Source organism: Balearica regulorum, chromosome 25 (genome assembly GCF_011004875.1).
Source record: "Balearica regulorum gibbericeps isolate bBalReg1 chromosome 25, bBalReg1.pri, whole genome shotgun sequence".
In the NCBI taxonomy this organism is placed as follows: Eukaryota; Metazoa; Chordata; class Aves; order Gruiformes; family Gruidae; genus Balearica; species Balearica regulorum.
This window is the reverse complement of record NC_046208.1, coordinates 3,633,670-3,655,551: the sequence shown is the minus strand read 5'-3', so window position 1 is coordinate 3,655,551 and position 21,882 is coordinate 3,633,670. Positions and strand designations below refer to the sequence as shown.

Below are 21,882 nucleotides of genomic sequence, written 5' to 3'. Positions count from 1 at the left end.
AGGAGGAATCTCCTCCTGCCAGGACTCGCTCACGGCAAAGCCGCTTCACCTCCTGGTTTTTCTAGGGATGCTTTTTTGGCTGTGCCCTGGCTGCAAAGATTCCCCCATTTGTCATTCATCGGGGACCATTTCTGGATCTCGGGGGGTCTCAGGCCGCACTCTGAAGGTCCCTTTTCAGGTTTCATTTCAGACAACTGAGAATTAGATAACGTCGTCAAGATAATTCATCATCCCAGGCACAGACTGCTCGCCTGTCCTTATAAATATCTAATTACCTTTTAATGTTCTCTGGATCCCTGAGGAGGCAGAGGGAGGGGTGGCTGCCCTAGATTGGGAGGCAATTAGCCTGTTTGGAAATTGGTCTGACCCAAATCTGGTAGAGGCAGCAAGATGGAGTTGGGCTCTCCCATTAACCAGCTGAGTTCCTGCAACTCGCTCCCCATCCAAGCTGAGCCCACAAAAAATGACTCACTGGAAAGCCTGGGAGGGTTATTTGCTCTTGACCTTTGGCTGGTGATGCAGGATCACGGGAGCCAGCTGGGACAGACAGAAATCCTCACTGTGAACACGAGCGAGGGACCAGGGACAAAATAATACCGGCTATAGATGAGGCTCAAGGAACCACTCCGGAGTGGGTGAAGACCCAAAGGCTCCAGGTCTGGGCTGTCAGCTCCAGCCCTGGGAAGCTGGGTTGGTAACGCCAGCCCTCCCTCTGCCACATCACCGAAAGGCTGATTCCCAGCAGTATGTCAAGGTTTAAAGCTTATGAAGTGCACAGGGACGACTCTTTAACGAACAAGGCTGTCAGGAAAGTCTAAAAATCTCTCTGGCCTTTCTTCATTCAGTAAAAGCCATGGAAAATCTTGAAATTTAAGGCTAGCCAAAGCGCTGTCCCTTTGTTCCTCAGAAAGCTTCTCGTTAAAAATAACCCTCTGTTCCTCAGAGAGCTGCTCTCAGAAATAACCACTTTGATTTTGTGCACATGTGTGTGTTCAGATTTCCTATAAAACCAATTAATTGCCCAGCTCCCCCATGTGCCAAGGCTTCAGGCTGTGGTCAGTGCTCCGGAGCTACGGCTATGCTGCCTGTGCTCAATAAAAGCATTGCTGCTGATGTCCTCATAAACTGGAATATATCTTGGAAAACATTCAGCTGAGACATTTATCATTTCCTGGTGTCCAAAGCTAGCGTGAGGCTCAGCACAAAGGGAAAGCGTTCAGCCTCCTGGACACCTGGGCTTTCCAGGTCTGACTTTCAGCGTATTCCAAATACTAAAAATAATGCAAAACCACCCTGTCAGAAACGGGCCAGCGCCACCTCCCTGCTCACTGCAGTGGCAAAGGAGAGGTTTGAGCTTTGTCTATTCCAGCCATATCTGGTATAAAGTTTGGGATTTTTTTATATTCACAGAGACTGCCTACATCCTTGGTGGTGTACTTCGTGATAGGGTATTTTTCTCTCCCAAACAGTAGCACAAATCACTCTTGGAGCGCTATGTGAAATCTTCAAGCATTTCTGCAGCTGTTTTTCCAAATCTTAATTTTCAGATGTTCCACTTTCACCTATTCTTGTTTATTTTGGTGTTAACATTTATTTTTCCTAATAATGAATGTTGTTCTAGAGAGGCGTAGCAGCATATTTACCATAATTGCTGCTCACCTAGCTGGATTTTAACACAGAAAGTAGGGCTGTATAAGGCATCCCCAATTCTGAGCCCATCACTCTGCCTCTTGCAAATTTGGCTTGCAGCCTTCACGACCTTTATTTTGTGTTTGTCTTTTCCCCGCTACCCAAATGCTAGAGCCCAAGGAAGGTACCTGTTTTGGTACCATTAAAAATAAGAGTTCTGGGCTGACAGAAGCAGCCCAGACGATCAGCCTCAGAGGCACTAAGATTTACCACTCTGCTTTGCTCTCAATTCTTAGTTCTAACCATATCCCGATCTTGTAACTATTTAATTATTACTTTAATCTAACCGTTGTTTTGCTTAATGAGTGAGATCCAGGCATTTCACCCCCAACACCACCCCGACACCTTGGAACTGTAGATAAGAACTCATCCGAACTGCTGGCATTGATTACATTTGGGAAAATCAATGCCTGACAGTTGTAGTCTGCAACCTTGGCAGAGAAAAGGGGACAGCAGCGGAGAGCAACGGGGTGCAGACTCTGGGTGGAATCAGAAGGGATGATTAGCGTAATTTGGCTTGATTGTGAAAGAGCATCCCAGGAGAAAAGGCATACATGTGAGTGTTAATAATATAGATTTTATTTGTTAAATAAATAGAAATTATTTACCATATGCTACCTATTAATCTCAAAATGTAAAGCTGTTAAACCTTAATATATTCACTACCATCTATCAGAACACAATTAATATTCTACTTTCTTATTAATTCTCTGTTAAGTCATGATTATTTTACTGGCTGGTCAGCAGAGTTATTTCCAGCTGAGACTGGCTCAGCACAGCCGTTGCTGACCCAACTGAGAGATTTCCAGCTTACACAAGCTTCTCCTTTGTGAATATAACTATTCTAGAAGGAAAATGGCACCTACATGGATTTGGAGGGAATACAACCCTCAAAAGGCAGCTTTTCTCTTATTTCGAAGTATTAAACGCAGGCTACAGTCCCTCTCTCCCGTGTGACGCCAGGGACCATCAGGCTCCTGCCTGCACGTGCCTCCCTTGCAGCGGCACATCCCCGCTCCCGGGGCTGAGGGCTGGGTAATTGGCCGAGGCTCGGACACAAGGAGCAGCCGACAGCTGCTCCGAACCCACTGAGCCAATTAGTGGAGCCCCTCTCCCGTCTCACCCTCATCTCCGCATGCAAGAGCAGCCGGAACATGAGACGAACCCCAGGAGCTACAGGTAAAGGGCTGCTTCCCCCGAGCCCAGGAGAGCTGAGCTGGCCGTTCCCTGCTGGAAGTTACTCTTGCATAAAACATCACACTTATTGGAGTCGCTTAATTTAACTAGTGACCATGCTGTGTACTGTAGGGAAGGAAACAGATTGCTGGTTGGCATGGCAGTTTTAAGACAGTTATTAATTCAATTACAAAGCATGGAAGGATCCCGGGGCTACCTAAGCATCTCCGAGCTTATCACTGCAGAGGCAGAGGGGGACTGTGCTGGGAGCATGCTGCCTTGAGGTGGCTCCGTCCCCGCGCAGGGTGCCAGGGAGAAAACAGACTTGCTGACGATCCTTATCCCACTAGCTGCTTCTGCAGTGAGGAGATTTCCAGGCAGCTTCTGCTTTGTTCTTATTTATTTGCGCTGCCATTTCCATTAAGCCTGCGTGGAAGGGGGTCTGCTAGGGTTTGCCATTTCTCTGAGACACAGCATCACTCACTGCGGACAGCTGGCACTTTCCAGTGAAACATCATCGCCACACCAAAGCGTGGCCCAGGCACGGCACAGGAGAAGCCAGGCAGGTTCTTACGTTCCTCTTGGACCTATGCCTGAGCTGTGCTCATAACAGCAAGAGGAGAATCAAACCCACATCTGAACACAAAGGAAGCTTCAAGCTCATCCCATTAGCTGAATCGCAGAACTGATACCTGCAGCGCTGGTTTGCGTGCCAGCAAGCAGCAGGTTTGAGTCGTCAAGAGCTGATGATGTTGCAGACGGAGGGATGGAGGGGATCTGCCAGGGGTGTGCAGGGAGGCGGTGGCAGAGCTGCAAAGATCCAGGTTCTCCTTCTCTCCTCCCTTGTCCTGGAGAGGACTTCAGAAGAATCAACCAGCCGAAGTTTGTACAAAGGAGGAACCAGCATGTCCTCACTGCCAGGGACAAGGGGGGCAGCCAGGGGTTCCCAGCTCCAGTCTCGTCTGTGCACGGTTTTCCAAGAGGCGTGTGTCAGTTGTCCTTCATCTGCATGTCTTTAAGCGTGTCTGGTCCCTCTGGCACGGCTGAGATGGTGCGAGATGCTCAGTGGGAAATGCACGTTATCTGCCTAAAGCCATGGTTGGGGCTGGGCTGCGGTGACAGATGGGTTGTGATTTTCACGTTGCTCCTTCTTTTATTCTAGGTGCAGTTCTGACGCGGCCGGGGACACCCTACAAAACTAAAAATGAGAATTTTTAGAAAAAGCTAAGTTGAGCTGAGCAGGTTTTCCCTCTCTTGCAGTTTGGTGCCGAGCACAGAGCAGCACAAGGAACTACGGACCAGTGTTCGAAGAGCAGCCGGTCCACACCCTCTTCCCTGAAGGCTCAGCAGAAGAGAAAGTCACGCTGGCTTGCCGAGCAAGAGCCAGTCCCCCTGCGACCTACAGGTGAGGTCCTGTACCAGGACCGCGACACAACCATCAAGAATTTTGCTTTCTGTTCTCCACTTTTATATAAAAGAAAATCACTAACGTGGGAATCGGCCTCCTTGTCCACACGAGATGTGCCATCCCTCCCAGGTCACAGACCAGACACAAATCTAACTCAAATCCCAACACACCACAGCTGGAAAAACCAACAAGCAGAGCCTCCTGCGAGGCACCACGAGTGTTGCAAGGAGTATTTACCCCTCTCACTCTTTACGCTTGCTCTTGGCAGGTGGAAGATGAATGGCACAGAGATAAAGATGGAGCCAGATTCCCGTTACAGGCTGGTTGCAGGCGACCTAGTGATAAGCAACCCAGTGAAAGCCAAGGATGCTGGCTCCTACCAATGTGTGGCCTCTAATTCCAGGGGCACGGTGGTCAGCAGGGAAGCTTCCCTCCGCTTTGGCTGTAAGTTTGTCTCCACAAGGTAAATGAAATGCAGCCACAGTTCTGTCGGGGGTAAACTCAGCCCCTCTGCTCGCACTAATAAAGGTTGGAGAGAAGCTCTCCTGTGCACGGTACCCAACATCATCACTTGGAGAAATCCCCTGGCACTTTCCATTAACATGGAGGTGCGGTAGAAATTTGATGCGCTACAGATAAAGTCAGTAATATTTTTGGATCTCCCTCCGTACAACCACTGAAAAGATCAGTCTGTGGAGGAGGAGATAAAAGACAGGAATTCCTCCAGCTGGTTTTTTGTCCGTGGACAGGTTTCACTTTGCATGTTTAGTTTTGCAGGAATTCTCCGCAGAAGAGCGAGACCCCGTGAAGATTACAGAAGGCTGGGGAGTGATGTTCGCCTGCAGCCCTCCTCCCCACTACCCAGGTAAGGGTTTGCATTTCAGCATTGCCACCAGCGGGGATTAGCAGCACTGCCGGTGCCGGGTGGAGAGATGCAACAGAGCAAGGGATGTGAATCACTCCTTGCTTTTCTTTGGGAATTTTAGGGAAGCAAATTTGGTTTTAATTCAGGTTCTGTAAAGCAACAAAACAGAAGACTTAGCATGTGGAGAAAACATCCAAGGACCAACTTCAGCTTAGGCTGGTGTAGAAGACAGCCTGCTTGGTTTAGTCCCAGCTCAGAGGACAGAGGCAACTTGTGCAGTTTGTTCCTTTTTATTTTCCCCACAGGCTTATCCTATCGATGGCTCCTCAATGAGTTTCCCAATTTCATCCCAGCCGATGGAAGGCGTTTCGTCTCTCAGACCACAGGAAACCTTTACATTGCCAAGACAGAAGCTTCTGACCTGGGGAACTATTCATGCTTTGCCACCAGCCACATCGACTTCATCACCAAGAGTGTTTTCAGCAAGTTCTCCCGGCTCAGCCTCTCTGCAGAGGGTCAGTGCTCTTGGATTATCACGAGGGGACTGGGCAAAATGCAAAATTAACAAGCTGCCACAAAGCACTCGGGCTCCCCAGGACTCCAGTAGTGCTCACATCACCCACCAGCCTCTCAAGGGAGCTTAAGAGCTTATAAAAATATTAATTGGCTGGAACCTGGGGGAAGCAGTCCTCTCTCCAGGCTTTGCTGCTTGTGTAGCTGCAAACCCTGGGGTTTTACCCTTGTGTAGCTACGAAACACGGGGTTTCTCTGTTTGGTTTGTAAAAGAGAAATGGCAGAAGGTGCAGCCTGTGCAGGCTCACATATCTCTGAAAGTACTCTGCCCTTTGGTGACCTCGCAGAGGGGCAGCTAAAGATATTTCTTGGGCAGGGTGAAGGGACTTAAGCAGGTAGGAAATTAAGGAGGAATAGTCCTGAGGTGTTGTAAAGAGGTTTTTAAGAGACTTTAGTAAGAGCTGTTTTAAGAGGAAAATGAGACTTAGCCTCTGCCACCCGTAAATTATCCAAACGCACGAAAATTTTGCAAAGTAGTGTAACCCCTTTTAAGACCTCACGCGTGCCATTTTAAAGTCATCCAGAACTCCTCAGCAGTGCTTTCCTTTTAACAGATGCCAGGCAGTACGCACCCAGCATAAAAGCCAGGTTTCCTGCAGACACCTACGCTCTGGCTGGGCAGATGGTGACTTTGGAGTGTTTTGCCTTTGGAAAGTGAGTGCCGCATCTGCGTCGCTCAGGCTCGGGACGGGGAGGGCACCGCAGAACCTGCAACTTTCACAGCCCCTCTCTTGGATGGGTCTTGTAGACCAGAGATGGAGGGGGAAGAGGAGGAGGGAGGAATTGGCCAAAGCCATCTGTCCTGCTGGCCAAGGCCCAGCTGGGATGGGACCTGGGTGGCTAAATGGGGACTGAGTTACACTACACTGTAATGCAGCATGGGGTACCCAAGAGTAAAAAAAAATATTTACTTTTACATAGCCCTGTTCCTCGAATAAAGTGGAGGAAGCTGGACGGCTCACAGTCCTCCAAGTGGATCGGCAGCGAGCCCCTCTTGCAGATCCAGGACGTTGGCTTTGAGGATGAAGGCACTTATGAGTGTGAGGCTGAAAACATCAAAGGGAGAGACACCTACCAGGGCCGCATCATCATTCAAGGTAACACATTTAAACACATGCCTTGCCAGAGCACAGCAAGATGCCCCAGGCAACAGACTGAGCCTTTGGGAGTGAAACCACCACCTCTGATCCTGCCTCGTATCAGCCCCAATTAAACCTATTGCAAAACCATAACAAAGACCCGCAGAGATCACTGGTACCTTTCCTCAGTGGATACATTTAGGCTATGGCCAGTAGAGAGAGACCTCCTAACTTGCTCTAAAATAATTCTAGCAAAAATGAGTTAACCAGGGAAGGAAGCGTAGTGGTAAAAATCAAACTTGGCTCTCAACCAAGGTCCTCTCCAAGGCTGGGGTACTTCCACAAGGGTTAATGCTTGGAGCTATTAATCAGATCTAGTCAAGTTCCAAAACTTAACCTGTTTATCTTAGTCTGAATCCAGTCTTTCCTGAAGTTCAGGAATGACTACATTTACTCTTAAGAAGGGAAACCATAATGTTCTTCCTCGGATCTGGATTCTGCCGTAATTTTGTGCAGTCCACATGTACAGCTGCAGCCAGACCCATCGAGGACTCGGCCATGCGTCGCTGCACAAAAGGCGAAGGCTGTTACTATGGTGAACCATGCTGTGATAAATAAATCTGCCAGCAGAGATGACACAATGAGCATCCTTCTGCCTGCCTGGCACAACAAACCTCTCATCTGATCTTCTTGGCTCTGCCACCTCTCTTGCTCCTTTCCAGCTCAGCCGGAGTGGCTGAAGGTGATCACAGACACGGAAGCCGACATCGGGTCCGACCTGCGCTGGAGCTGCGCAGCTGCTGGCAAACCCAGGCCCGCAGTCCGATGGCTTCGGGACGGGCAGCCGCTGACCTCCCAGGTACCGACAGGTCTGACGGCGAGAGCAGCTCAGCCAGTGCACACACCACAACTTGCAGTACCGAACCTGCTACTCCAGACTTAGACCCTCTCCTGCCTCGCTGCAAATGCATCTCAACCCTGTTTTATCACCCTGCATCCCTATTCCATGTGCCCCCATGAGGCTGCAAAGCAATGCCACAGTCCTTACCGACAGCAAGTTCCTTCTCCCGTCACTGCCATCCCAGCCATTGCTTCATGCAACTACAGGAACTCATAGCCAGTTATCAGGGCAGATAAATAGCACCTTGTACCTGTCTTTGTGTGACCTGCACGTTGCTGCTCAGGCGCTCAGAAGTCTCAGCAAACAGAGCACAGTGACGTGGGGTAGTGACTGGACACACAGAAAAAACAGCCTGCGTTTTCTCCCATGGAAAACCATGCTGGCTTCAAACTGGCATAAGAGTCTGTAATGAAACTCAACCCTGAACACACGAGGCTTGAGTTCCATTTTTGTTTTTCTCATCTAATGGGTTCATCCTCTTGTTTGCACAGAACCGCATCGAAGTGAGCGGTGGAGAGCTGAGATTTTCCAAGCTAGTCCTGGAGGACTCTGGCATGTATCAGTGTGTGGCTGAGAACAAGCATGGCACAGTATATGCAAGTGCTGAATTAACAGTGCAAGGTAATTTCTCATTTCCCAGTGGTCTGGGTTTCAATGGGACACTGAAGAATTTTAGCTCTCTTCCTAATATCCTATGCTTGCAATCTCAGAGTAAGATAAGAGCAGACAAAAACTGCTTCACTCACCATTGAAATACAGTTGCTGGTTCAACAAGACACTCTACAGCCCTTTAAAATTTAAATCTTGTGTAAATTCAGTAACGCTGAAAGAGAACAAGGACATCTGTTTTGCTACAGAAAGTGTACAGGACAGGCAGCAGCAGCACTACGAGCTTCCTTCCACTCCACAGCCTTCCTCTTCTTTGGAGGAAAGAGGTCAAAGAGAAGAGTTCAGTATCCATTCACCCTGCTTTGATGGATGGTGACTGGAACTGGACTGATGCCAAACCCATTCCACATTAGTCTAAAAGCTTATCTCCTCGTGGTCAGTAGATGCCAGAGATAAATTAAAGGCCCTAAGCATCAACTGTTCAACATTAACACGCTGCAATGCATGAGGGCAACAGATAAAACCCGATTCTATCTCTGCAATTCCAGGAGGAGTTTTAGGCAAGCTGGATGTCCGCATTGGTGACTTTGGTCAGGATATTGAAGAGAACATCCTCTACATTTTCAAAAGCAGCTGTTCTTGTGTCTCTCAAAGACCTTGCACTTGTTAGGGTCATATCACCATCGCTAAGTACGACACGTGCCACATAACACCTGCCTTGGCAGGCGTTAGAAACCACCCGGCAGCAGAGGAATCACTCCATCTCGCTCACCAGATATTGCCATGCTTCTGTTACCAAGTCACCTCACAACAAATCAATACCTAGTTACATGGCAGTTAAAATGCTCACACAGCAGGGTTCCGTAATCATTCCTTAATCCTCTTTTTTTCCCCTGTAGCCTTAGCACCAGATTTTAGACTAAACCCAGTGAAGCGACTGATACCTGCAGCCCGAAGTGGGAAGGTCATCATCCCATGCCAACCAAGAGCAGCACCAAAAGCCACTGTGCTCTGGACGAAAGGGACTGAGCTTCTGATCAACAGTAGCAGGTAGCAGCACCGAGTCAGCTTCCACCTAGAAACCGTAGCTAAAATCACTTTTTTTTTTCTTGCCAGAAGACTGGACTTGATGACCCAAGTGCGCTGCTACATCCCCGAACATAAGCACTTTGTTATTCCTCTAGTTTCTTCTTTAGACACTCCCACGTAATATTTTGCAGTCCTGTCTTTATCACCAGTTTCTCTAAAATCAACGAGTGCTGGAAATTGTCAGGTGTACAGAGTGAAGCGACATTTTAACCTTCCTCTTGTATGGTTCTTCTTCCTTTCAGGGTGACTATTACCACAGATGGCACCTTGATCCTCCAGAATATCAGCAAATCTGATGAGGGAAAGTACACCTGCTTTGCTGAGAATTTCATGGGCAAAGCCAACAGCACTGGAATCCTCTCTGTTCGAGGTAGAGATGTTTGCCTTGATTTGGGGTCAATCGTGCAAGAAACGTCTCAGAATGCCATGATGTGGTATTTCTCCTCTCCTCATACTCCCAAAAAACAATGCAACACTCAGGGAATCAGAGACATTTCAGCCTGTGGAGCAGCAAACCTTCTGCCTGACCCACCAAATCATACCTGCCAACAACTGGTCCTTGAGAAAAGCATTTCCATTTTCTAACCACTGTAATCCCTCATCTTCCTCCTGTAAAACTACAGCTGTTAGACAGGGATGATGAACAACTTGGAAAGCGTTAGTTGGTTTGGATGCTCTGCAGATTAATATACATCTGGAACGTGGACATCTGCAGCTAACAGCCCTCCCTGCTCTTTCTCTGCAGATGCCACCAAAATCACATTGGCACCATCTAGTGCCGATATCAACGTGGGTGAAAACCTTACTCTGCAATGTCACGCGTCCCATGATCCAACTATGGACCTAACCTTCACCTGGTCACTAGATGATTTCCCCATTGACTTTGACAAGTCTGAGGGGCACTACCGGCGAGCCAGTGTGGTGAGTAGAAAGGGCAATTATGTACCATCAAAAAGGACAGACAACTAATAACGGCTTCTTCGTCTGCATGGCGAGTGCTGGATTGTGATCAGGCGTGTTCAAATGCTCTCCCCACTGTCTTCTCTCTTCTCCACGCAGAAGGAAGCCATAGGGGACCTCAGCATCTTCAACACCCAGCTGAAGCACTCGGGACGGTACACGTGTACAGCCCAGACAGTTGTGGACAGTGCTTCGGAGTCAGCCACGCTGACTGTCAGAGGTAATTTCTCTGTCGTAAAGTCCCCTGCTCCTTATAAGCCTGAAGTAACAGCATGGTCCTTGCAAAGGATCAGCTCGCTCTTCCCTTGCAGCCACCTCACCATCTAATCTTTGAAGCAGATGGGACAGGCTTATGAACTTTTCTGGAGGCCAAAACTGGAGGTCAGGCTTCCTAGCCTCCAGAAAAGAAAGCCCTGATTTTAATTCATGACTTTCACAGAATAAAGAGCAATAAGCCTCCAAATCTTTCATCTTAGTAACATGTCTGTCTGTCTCCCCATCATCGCAGGACCTCCAGGCCCCCCTGGGGGTGTGGTGGTGAGAGACATCAGTGACACCACCATCCAGCTGAGCTGGAGCCGCGGCTTTGATAACCACAGCCCTATTGCCAGGTACATCATCGAAGCGCGGACCCTGCTCTCCAGCAAGTGGAAGCAAATGCGTACCAGTAAGTGTCTTGATGGCAGCAGCGGTGGCATGGCCCATGCTGGCTGCAGGGCACCAGCCCGCTGACAAATTCTTGCTCTGTGCTCGTACGCTGGCTGCCACTCGCTCTATTTGTTCTCCTCTCATGTTATTGGATTATATAGATCCTGTAAATATTGAAGGCAACGCAGAGACAGCCCAGGTGGTGAACCTCATTCCTTGGATGGATTACGAGTTTCGGGTCTTAGCGAGTAACATTCTTGGAGTTGGGGAGCCAAGTTTACCCTCCAGCAAAATCCGTACCAAAGAAGCAGGTACGTGCAGATACATTTGGAGGTGAAAAGGGGAATCAGAGGTACCTGTCCTGTCCCTACACGCTGGAGGGGGAAGGCTGGCTGGCAGCATCCCTTGGTCCCAAACAATTAGTCATCTCTTTGAGTGCTCCTTGAGGTGATGCCATCACAAAATTTTCTGCCTTTTGCCCGTTTACACGTCAAAGACAAAGCAGTGCTAGAGCTGGCAGCTAACTTCACCAGCATTAGATACAATATATTAAACCATTATAAATCCTGCCTTTGAATCCTGTACCTTCTGGGCAGTAATGCTTAGACAGGGGAAAGAGCCCTATTATATCACAGAGCACATTTCTGCAAAGACAAGGTAAATTTCCCAGCAAATGGCTGTGAACGTTCATTCTGTCTTCTGCTGCTTGAATGTGCAAACAGAAGGGATGTAAGAACAGCAGAATACACCAAATGCATATTAAGTCCTTTCCAATAAAAGCTCTCCTCCATATCCCTGCTTTTGAGCTTGATTCTTGTCCCCTCAGAAACACGCTGCCTCCAAATAAGCTCGTCAGGCACTAGCTGGTGTTCTAGACCCAATTTCCACAAATATCTGAAATACACTGAAAATATAGAGGCAAGCACTTTCATACGAGCTATCAAAGCCTGGCTACTCCCAGATCGTACGGTGTCTGTGCTCATCTTCATCGCTATTGTTTCCTTAACCCAACCTGTGCTGTCTGCTTTTGTGTGGGGACCCGACAGCACCTACTGTGGCACCATCTGGGCTCAGCGGAGGCGGAGGGGCTCCCAACGAGCTGATCATCAACTGGACGGTAAGGCATCAGCACGGCACCAGCCGTGGATGCTGGGAGAGGGCCAGGGGGAGGTGCACGTGCCATTTCTTTGGGGAAATGAGTGCTGCAATTACAATTTTGATATGCGGTTGAGCCAAACGCTGTGCTTAGTTCAAAGTCTCGCTCGTTTGAACTGACCAAGGCTCCTCTCTCTTTCTGCCCCCCGCACAGCCAACACTGCGGGACTACCAGAATGGAGATGGCTTTGGCTACATCTTGTCGTTTCGCAAGAAAGGCACCCAGGGGTGGTTGACAGCAAGGGTGCCGCACGCAGAATCACTGCACTACGTCTACCGTAACGAGAGCATCGGTCCCTACACGCCCTTCGAAGTGAAGATCAAAGCGTACAACAGGAAAGGAGAGGGGCCGGAGAGCCTCACCGCCATCGTGTACTCTGCAGAAGAAGGTAAAGGGGGACTGTGGCGACTCTGAATTCACTGTGCTTTGTCCGTCCAACCAACCAACCAATGTGTCCTCAACCAGCTCCCTGCAGAGCTCTGTCTGTCTGGGACCTCAGCGACAGGTTTCTTTTACTCGGAGAGCAGCTGACTGATTTAGCACAACATTTATCTTCTGCTTCAAATACACAGAGAGCTGTTTCCCTAAGCCCAGCCGTGACTGTACGCCCAGGGCTTCAGAGCAGACGCAGATCCTCAGAGCACACAGCTGTGGCCCTGCTTGTCCCACTAAGTCCCTAAATCCCTTCCCCTCGCTTTGCTCTGTACACATAATACCAGCTGCCTGGTAACGTGCTGCAGTAGAGCCCTTCGTTTCACTACGGTGATTGCGCTGCCCAGAGTGAGGAAAAGGATTTTATTCCCTTCTGTTGTCTTTTTCAGAACCAAAAGTGGCTCCTTTCAGAGTCATGGCCAAGGCTGTTCTGTCCTCAGAAATGGATGTGTCCTGGGAGCCCGTCGAGCAGGGAGACATGACTGGAGTGCTTTTGGGCTACGAGGTACGAGCCTGCAATGGGAATGAGAGACACTGAAACTGAGATCTGAGAGCCCAGCAAAAAAAATTCCCCCAGGCTAAGTGAGGTGAAAGGAAACAGCATTTTGTTTCCAAAGATGGAGAATAATTAATGGACAGCACAAGGCTCTAATGGGGCCAGTACTACTGCTGACACGAGAGATCAGTAAGAGAGAAACACTCTTTTTTTCCTGTTTGCCTTTCCGCACAGGCTGTAACCTTATTTCTGGGCACATACTAAGCAAAATGCATAGAAACAAATACCAAAGGGTGCCCAGCACTGGCTGTGGATGGATTGAGTCTGCCATTTGCAAATACCTCTATCCTTACTAAACCCATCATACCCTCTTCTATTCAGATCCGCTACTGGAAGGATGGCGATAAAGAGGAGGCAGCTGACAGAGTGAGAACAGCGGGGCTGGTCACATCGGCTCATGTAACAGGCCTAAACCCCAACACAAAATACCACGTGTCAGTCAGAGCTTACAACCGGGCTGGAACCGGCCCCCCCAGTCCCTCTACCAACGTCACGACAACAAAGCCACGTGAGTGAGCCCTGACCACCTCCGCTTTGCACATTGTCCTCCCCTGCTTCCTCCAGAGGATCCCCAATGATCAGCTAACCGATTAGCTTTTATATCTTGGCGCTCTAATGCCATTTTAAGTAGTCCATAAAACAGTTCCCTGAATTTCCTCAGATCAGTCTTGTGGTCTGTGCCTCGCTTATCTGAGACCTGTGCTCGGTATAATGTCTGCTGGGACAGTGCCCTTCAACCCAACCCCAGCGGTGCCATCAGCCCTGTCGAGGAGTCGTTGTGTGTAACCAGCACAACCTTCTCATCGGTCCCTGACTTACCAAATCTCTGTCTCGTTTTATACCTCGTAGCACCTAAGAAGCCGCCTGGCAACATCTCCTGGACTTTTTCTGGGTCTACAGTCAGCATCAAGTGGGACCCAGTGGTGGCGAAGGCAGATGAGTCTGCAGTTTCGGGGTACAAGGTACAGGCAGCATGTAGCTCGCCTTCTCTTATAGGTGACCCTAAGGAAGTCACAGCGAACAGAAACTCAAACTTGCCTCTTCCAACAGATGCTTTACAGGCAGGACTCCCACTCTGCCCCCACGCTATACCTGGCCAGCAAGAGCCGGATCGACATCCCCGTCCCTGAAGACTTCACTCACGCCTTTGTACAGATCAGGGTGACGGGCCCCGGGGGAGATGGAATCCCAGCAGAAGTTCACATCCTCCGAAACAGTGGTATGTACACTCCTCCCCCTGCACGCACATTTCAAGGTGCTTCACAGACCTCTGGATAACGAGCTCAGAGAGAGGAGTTAATTTGCAGGACACTTGCCTGTCATTCGCTACTGCTGTTCTTTGATAAGTAATGACTTGGTCACACCTCCTCCCCCTCCTGGCCATGGCATCATATAACAACAATAAATGCTATTATGTTTTAAAACCCCACTCTCCCTTGCAGGAACATCCTACCCCAGTGTTTTAGTCTCTGGAATTGGTCTGTGGCTCCCTTGCACTGTTCACTCAAAGGATCTTCTGAGGTTTTCCCCTCCAGCCCTCCATCAGCTAACCTCTCCCCAGACCCTGAGCAACCTCTCAGTCTAGTCTGAGCCCAGCTTTATTATTTGCAGCTAAAGCCCTCAAGGCCCCACGCAAACCCAACTCACATTCACTAAGAGTGAAAGCCTGACTTTGTTTGTGGGGCCCTGACCCCAGCTCCAGCAGCTTCCCTTGATTCAGGGTGGAAGTACTCAGGGCCCACCCCCAAATTCTTGTTTCAAATACAAGCGTCCCTGAGAGGTTCAGCAGAGATAAATACAATACGAGCACGCAGAGCCCCAGAATTCACATTTTACTGACTCTTTCCTCAAGACATCAGGTTGTGTCTGTGCAACGAGACAGTTGCTCCTTCCCCATTCTCTTTCTTTCAGGGACAAGTATGATGGTGGAAGATTCCGTGACGAGGCCAGTGCCACACGTTGTCATTGTCACAACTAACTCTCTAGTAATGGTGGCCCTGATCAGCTACCTGGAGCTCTGACGACGGCCAGCGCGGCAGAGGACTCCCGGACACGCTTCCTCCCAAGCCAGTGGAGAATACTGAATATTTGGCTGCTGCAACTTCAAGTTTGTCCCAGAGCAGCATTACAGAGAAAGGATTTGACAACATTGTTTTGAGGGAGGAAGAAAGAAACAGCTTTTTGTTGTTGTTGTTTTGGAAGAATATAAGCTTTCATACAAGACATGGGTCTTTAACCGATTAAAATTTTTTTAAAGAAACAAGTAGAACAAAGAAGAATTCTTCATGAATTCTGACAGCCAACTGCCCCACACACTGTATCCAGTAGGTTTTCTGCCTTATGAAGCCATGTACTAAAATAACCAGACTGCTAAACTTCTTTTTTTTTTTTTTTTTTTTTAATATGTACAGCGAATTTTGGGGGGTAGCGGGAGGATGGGGACTGAGGATTTCACAGTGATCAGCATGTCCCATACCAATCCCAGCCACAGCCATCTCTAACAAATTATGGGACAGGAATTCCCCCCCGCCCCCTCCCTAATATGAGCCAAATTCAGCAGCAACCAGCCCAAGGAGATAAAGCCACAGGAGAGATTGATCTCTGCCCCAGCCTGAAGATGGGTGATCACAGAGTTTAAATTGTGAAAAGCTTTTTTACAACACTGGTGTTAACTTGCAACCCCAGCCTATTGTTTGTATCAACTCTCATGCTGTGAGGTGCAACGTTCAATGTTATCCATATCCCATACGCTTTTGGGGTGTTTTTGTTATATTGTTTGCTGCTTTCCTTTTTGTTTGGGGAGGAGAAGGGGTAAGCGAAAAGGAAATACTTTTCTAGCATCCACTAATTTGGGGACGCAGTTCTGACTAATAACAGAGATGTCAATATATCCAATTTCAATAGAGAGAGGGTCTTAAAGGAGGAAAAAAAAGGACTATTACATAATTTAACCAAGAATTGGAGACTCAAGGAAGCCATCAGTGGGGTGACAAGGAAAATCTGGACTCTGTCAGATTCATCACCCTACACAAACGGCTCCATCCAGCCAAAATACCATTCTCACCTTGGGACTGCAAGATTGAGATCCAACCAATAAGTCAGTCCGGTTTTCAGGTCCAAGGCTCGTACAGCTACTGTAAACGGGAGGGCTGGTACCCCAGGGATGCTGACGTGCACCATTAACCAAAATGGTTGGGAATAGATGTTGCATATTAAAATCTCTCTGTCTCGTGGTAAAGCACTTGACCAAAGTTGACTAGAAGCTGATTTACGTTGTTTGCAGGTTAGATCCCAAGGGCGCTTTTAGGGACCTTTGCCTGCCTGTACCTGCCTCCCTCCCAGCGGACAATACCGCTGGCCTGAGCAATCTCAGTTCCAGAGTTACCTGACAAAGGGCTACGCTTGCAGGACTCTGCAACGGCAAGGGATTGACAGACACGCCAAGTTCTTGCCTTTGCTAATCATTTTAAAACTCTGTGTCCTAGGCCTTAGAGAGCATTTGAAAGATTACATGCATAAATCCCCAGCCCCCCAGCGTTATGCCTATTGCATATATCCATAGGATCCCATCCCAATTCTTTTAGCATCTGGCCTACCCTGGAAGCAAGAAGGTAAGCACAAGAAAGAGAAAGGCTCCTATGTGTTTAGCAAACAAGATAAATGCTTTAAGAAACAAGCGGGGAAAAAAAAAAAAACAACAAAAACAAAACCCAAACTTAAAGAGTCTAAACATTTAGAGCACAGCTGCAGGAAAAAGAAAGGGTGCTTCACTGTTTCCATTACAAATAACACCTGGGTAAAGTGGAAAGACGATGACAACAGCTCCCACCAGCACACGGAAGGCTGAGGCAGGCAGCAAAGGCAGGGATCCAGCACCCCAGACCTCCTCCAGGTCCCTCTCCATGAATTACCCCCTCGTTCCCTCTAGCAGGTTGAAACACTTCTTTCAGAAGGACAACAGCTAAATATAAATTATATTTTTGTATGATTTACGTTCTTGAAGATTTTAAAATATTTTTATTAATGTTTGGAAGCTTTGTTTGGCAAAATATCTTACGTTGTTAGTTCAGCATTTTTGTTATCACCTCCATCCTGCTGGGCCTTCAACCCTTCTCCCACAAAACATGGAATGAAAGGAAAACTAGGAATTCAGTGTTAGCTCAAAAGCAAAGGAAATTAGGGCTTGGGCAACAGTTACCTGATGAAAATGCAGAACTATGATGACTATATTTAGGAGGCATAAACTAACCAGAGCTGTGGAGCTCCAGAGCACTGCTGGATGATGTCCTGCACGAAGCACGGGCCCGATTCAGGAGAGGGGCAAACAAGATCAGCAAGGTTACACGACATGCCCAAAGAGCCTTCACCGAACGGACCCAGCTAATTCCCTCCCCGAGGTGCACACCAGATACCTCCGAAGAACGTGCTTTGATGGACCACGTGTTGGATGAGCTCTCACAAGCAAGGGAAGTGAAGCAAGGAACTCCTGCTTCCCATCCAAGGGCTGAGGTTCAGCATCACTCTAGGACTGACCAGCAGGCTACGCAATGTCTGTTACAGAAACTTGCTCTCAAGGGATGCTTCCAAATGCGTCTGGCAACACTAGTGGCTCTGTTTTATTGAACTTTACAGCGTTGGAAAGCAAGATGCTTTATAGCATGGTGAAAACAGTATCTCAATTTTGCAATGCCTCTAGTTTTTAAATAGCAGCCACCTGCAACACTTCCCTGGGAAGGTTAATACATTTTCCATACGTTTCTTTCTTAAACTAGATCGCAGGCACATTTTACATAAGAAGTGAAAAACTACATGAGTTGGATTTCAAATGTTCCAGTTAGCACTGCTCTGCATTGCAGATGGGCTGAATATATTCTAATTTGTAAAATTGATGGGACAGTATTTTCTAAAGCCTTCAAGTAACAAGTACATCCCCTTGAAAGTTAAATGTCTTCAATTTGAATTCAAGCTACACCTCAATTTTGAAAAGTCATCAGCACATACAATTTCATCAGTATGCATTTTTAATCAAAACAGTGCTGTGCTTTTGCAATGTTTTAAGGATTAAACATAGAAGCAAAGAGATATGACCTAGTGATAACCACAACGGCCTTACGACCACTTGCTCTAATCCCAGCTCTGACACTGACTCCATCTATGGCTCCAAACAATTATTTCACCACTCCCTGCCTCAGTTTCCCTTCCTGAAAAGCGAGGCACGAGCAGGCCACTGTGTATTCGCAAGTTCTTTGCGGTTTGAAAGTACCTGCGTATTCAAGCTGATCAGTCCCTGTCCGAGCTCCTGGAGGCAAACCTGTCCTGGTATCTGTGCCGCCTCTTCCACCTAGTCCTCGCCTAACTCGGCCAGCCACAGCCCAGCCGACATACATCAGCGTTTCCTGAGTATTAGCTAAAAGAAACTCTGAAAAACACACATGGTAAACAGGCAGTCTCTCCCCCACAGATTTTTTGTAATTCTGGGGGTATTTGTTGATACTCCAAAGCTGCAGAGCAGAAAAGATAGTGGCACGTTAGGAAACACGACAGATAAGCACAGGGAAACACCTTGGGTGAAGGACACTGGGGAGGGAGGGGGACAGAAAAGATTTTTCCACTTGCAACACCGGTAGATGAGAAAGGCCAAGTTCTGGCCCAGACATTACAGGCTAAACCCCGCTCCAGACAAGCTCAGGTTTTGTACAGAGACAGAAGCCACGTTAAGACAAAGACTGCCTGTCTTAGCCTGTCCGTTCAGCCATTTTATTTATCAGGGGGTTAGGTGACCCACAAAAAAGGATTTGCATGTACAAATGCAGCATTTGTACCTAGTTCAACTTTATCTAGGCTATAAAAATACTACGTATACAGCCTAGCCAGAGCCACGAACAGAAGAAAAAGATGTGGAAGAAGCCTACTGTAAAGCCAGTTAGAGCTTCCTAAAATGCAGCACAGGGGTTAAAAGGAAAGGTGTTCAGAGCTGGGGGAGAAAACTTAGATTTCAACATCTTAACAGAGTTTACTGACTTTACACTGTTGCATTAGGTTGCAAATCAATTTCCTGTCTCATTAAGAATCCCCTACATTTAATTGCTCTGAGCATTTGCTTTAGAGATTAACTTACAGGGATGAGTTAAGCGCAGTGGGTTTTGTTCTCAGCACTCTAATGGCTCGCTAACGAAAGTAATCTAATTTCACAGGGTCCATTTTACTTGTCAGTAGTAAAAACCAACCTGACAAGGGTGCTGTAAGGAGTATGCAACAAGGGTGAAATGTTTTCAGACTCCCAAAGGAGAGGAGCTTCACAGTTCTGATTTATTCATATTTAACATAAAATAATCTTCTACCTGACACTACTGAACTTGCAGACCGAAGATTGCGCTTCTGGTTTTAGGTGGTCTGGGCTAAACGCAGCACGCAGCTACGTTAAGTTTGAATGGGGAACTGCTCACATGTGCAGCAGGACAGATGAAGTGGTGTGCCCTGAACAGGAAACGCTCTCGTATTTTTGCCCAAGGAATCAGTTGGATAACACAGGCATCACATCCAGCTAATGCCTGGGGGGGGTCTAAATCCCATCTGCTCTAAACCTGCAAAGCTATCCCCCAGCCGCAGAAACCCTCTGCTGTGAATATTTTAATCCAGCTTCAACACACACAAACTGGGCAGTTTTTCTTCTTGGTAACTTTGTTGTACGCTATTTTTTTAAGAAAACCAAACAGGAAACATTGTAATCATACTGTACTTACTGTAATTATGGTTATTTATTGGCTACAGTAGCACGCAGTTCATAAATAAAGGTCTTCAGAGACTTTAGACAACTACTAGAGTCTGGAGTACTTCTGTCCAGCCCTAAATGCAATTAGTACCTTGCTTGCTCAGGGGTCCCACAGGCCCGGGACTATATTCTTCCTGAACGCACGTCCTAACACAAACAAGGAGCCCAGGGAGATCCCATCTGCACGCAGCTGGACCCCTCAGCAAAAGTTAAGTCAATTAAGATATAGTAAACTCAAATTCTATCCCATGACAGCGATAACTAACCAAAAGAGGAGAGACTGCCCATGGAGCAAGGAATTGCTGGTGTTGAGGGTCTGGTTAGAGATGTTAATATCATGTGCTCCCTCTGGCTGGTGTTCCAGCTGGGAAGTAATGCTAAAAAACTCAAAGTCAACAATTTCATACACCTTATTAGCAGAAAGGGTAACTGATTGTTGGAATAGCTTGCCAAAAAGCTTCGTCATCAATCGCAGCCTTTAAACCAAGCCTGGAAGTCTTCCAGGAAAGATATCCACTAGATCAGCCACAAGCTAGCAGGCTTGCAAAAGTTCACTTACATTATAGAAAATAATTTCCTTCATCGCAGGAAGCGCTGCATGAAATCACCTCATCTATGTCATTCAGATTAATTCATCACAGTCATTCCTTCTGGCCTTAAAAAAAAAAAAAAAAACCAAAAAACCCAACCTACTGGCTTCCTTCTACCTTTGGGAAGGATGTCAGGAGATCAACTAGAGGAACTGTGCGTGGAACAGGCCTGAGGGTCCCGCTGGAGATAAGGTGAAGCCAGACACAGTCATGCTGGAGAGCGGACAGATGAGAAATTGGGCTCAGCAGTACCAGGTCATGGGGAGTCTCACCCCAACTCTGTCCCTCAGCCCATGCTGGATGCATTCACTTTCCTGGAGCCCCTGAAAGAAACACCGTGCTTGACCACGGGGCGCACAGGGGGACTCGGGCACCGGCTGCAGCAAGATGTGCTCCCAGTCCCCCCCTCTGCGCCCCTAAGGACAGAGGGATGGAGGGAGGGAAGCAGCCGCTCCTCCTCTTCCCAGAAGCCACAGCCGCCCGCAGCTTGGGGTGACAAGTGTGTCTGGTTGCCATATAACACTGCCCAGCCCTCGGCCTCCGTCTGCCGATGGCAAAGCCGACCTGACAAAGGGCCCCAAGAGGCTGGGCTCAGCTGTGCTCAGACCCCGGGCAGGCTCCTGCTCCTCTGCCCTGTGCTCTGCAGAGCGAGGCCGCTCATCACCAGGGCCCTAATTAGCTCAGGGATTTACGCTGCAGTGGGGTTTGGTAAAGGTGAGGGCAGCATCATTAAAGAAACCAGCAGGGAGCGGCCAAGACTGAGATGAATCCCTCCCCAGTTCACCCCCCCGCAGCGGCACTTGGGGTTTCTCAGGAGCCATCGTTAGATGTCACCGCACATGATATAAATCAAGGAGAAAAATGTATCGTCCCGGGTCCTACTGGAAACACAAGCACAGCCCTGCGGAGAGAGCACGCCGGCAAGCCGTGCACGGACACTGGATGAAGGATGCTGTGAAGCATCACTTGTGCCCACCAGTCTCAGACCACTATAACCCCACGAAAGAGCTCAGCTGCATTTAAGAACAAAACCCACATTTATCTAGGAGTTTCTGTGTGTTTTCAGCAAAGGCTTCTACAGAGGTTTCAAGCATTAAGGCTAAGCGCTATGAGTACAGCCCTTGCAGCGATCTTTTGGCAGGCCTGGTCCCAAGAGAGGTATTTTTCTACACATAAATATCACAGGGAAATAGATAACTTTCTGTGCAACCTAAAGCATTTCCACATAAAGTTCAAATTTGTATGAGTTGGTTGGGGTTTTTCCTGGAGGGGGAAGGCGGCTGAATTGGTTTACTGCTCCTTTGTTTAAAGCCACAGAAAAAAGATAGTTCAAGCAAATCCCTTAAAATTGGTATCAAAACACTCCAAAAATTAACAGG

At 48.0% G+C, this 21,882-nt stretch overlaps 2 protein-coding genes across 2 annotated transcripts in view; one reads left to right on the top strand and one right to left on the bottom strand.

The window, feature by feature from the left end:
• The window catches only part of CNTN2 (contactin 2), a 33,045-nt gene extending 13,089 nt beyond the window's left edge, over positions 1–19,956 (top strand). The window contains exons 3-23 of the mRNA XM_075776177.1: positions 4,126–4,270; positions 4,542–4,717; positions 5,043–5,138; positions 5,444–5,653; positions 6,266–6,365; positions 6,633–6,808; positions 7,513–7,649; positions 8,183–8,312; positions 9,200–9,350; positions 9,632–9,759; positions 10,135–10,310; positions 10,449–10,569; positions 10,858–11,016; positions 11,159–11,308; positions 12,044–12,114; positions 12,307–12,541; positions 12,975–13,090; positions 13,463–13,649; positions 13,991–14,103; positions 14,192–14,360; positions 15,053–19,956. Of these exons, the coding sequence (XP_075632292.1) occupies positions 4,126–4,270; positions 4,542–4,717; positions 5,043–5,138; positions 5,444–5,653; positions 6,266–6,365; positions 6,633–6,808; positions 7,513–7,649; positions 8,183–8,312; positions 9,200–9,350; positions 9,632–9,759; positions 10,135–10,310; positions 10,449–10,569; positions 10,858–11,016; positions 11,159–11,308; positions 12,044–12,114; positions 12,307–12,541; positions 12,975–13,090; positions 13,463–13,649; positions 13,991–14,103; positions 14,192–14,360; positions 15,053–15,162 (3,056 nt within the window). The 3' untranslated portion in view covers positions 15,163–19,956. The remainder of the gene's footprint in view (positions 1–4,125; positions 4,271–4,541; positions 4,718–5,042; positions 5,139–5,443; positions 5,654–6,265; positions 6,366–6,632; positions 6,809–7,512; positions 7,650–8,182; positions 8,313–9,199; positions 9,351–9,631; positions 9,760–10,134; positions 10,311–10,448; positions 10,570–10,857; positions 11,017–11,158; positions 11,309–12,043; positions 12,115–12,306; positions 12,542–12,974; positions 13,091–13,462; positions 13,650–13,990; positions 14,104–14,191; positions 14,361–15,052) is intronic.
• Positions 3,922–21,882, bottom strand: part of RBBP5 (RB binding protein 5, histone lysine methyltransferase complex subunit) — a 38,320-nt gene continuing 20,359 nt past the window's right edge. The window contains exon 14 of the mRNA XM_075776183.1: positions 3,922–4,063. Coding sequence (XP_075632298.1) covers positions 4,056–4,063 — 8 coding nt within the window. The 3' untranslated portion in view covers positions 3,922–4,055. The remainder of the gene's footprint in view (positions 4,064–21,882) is intronic.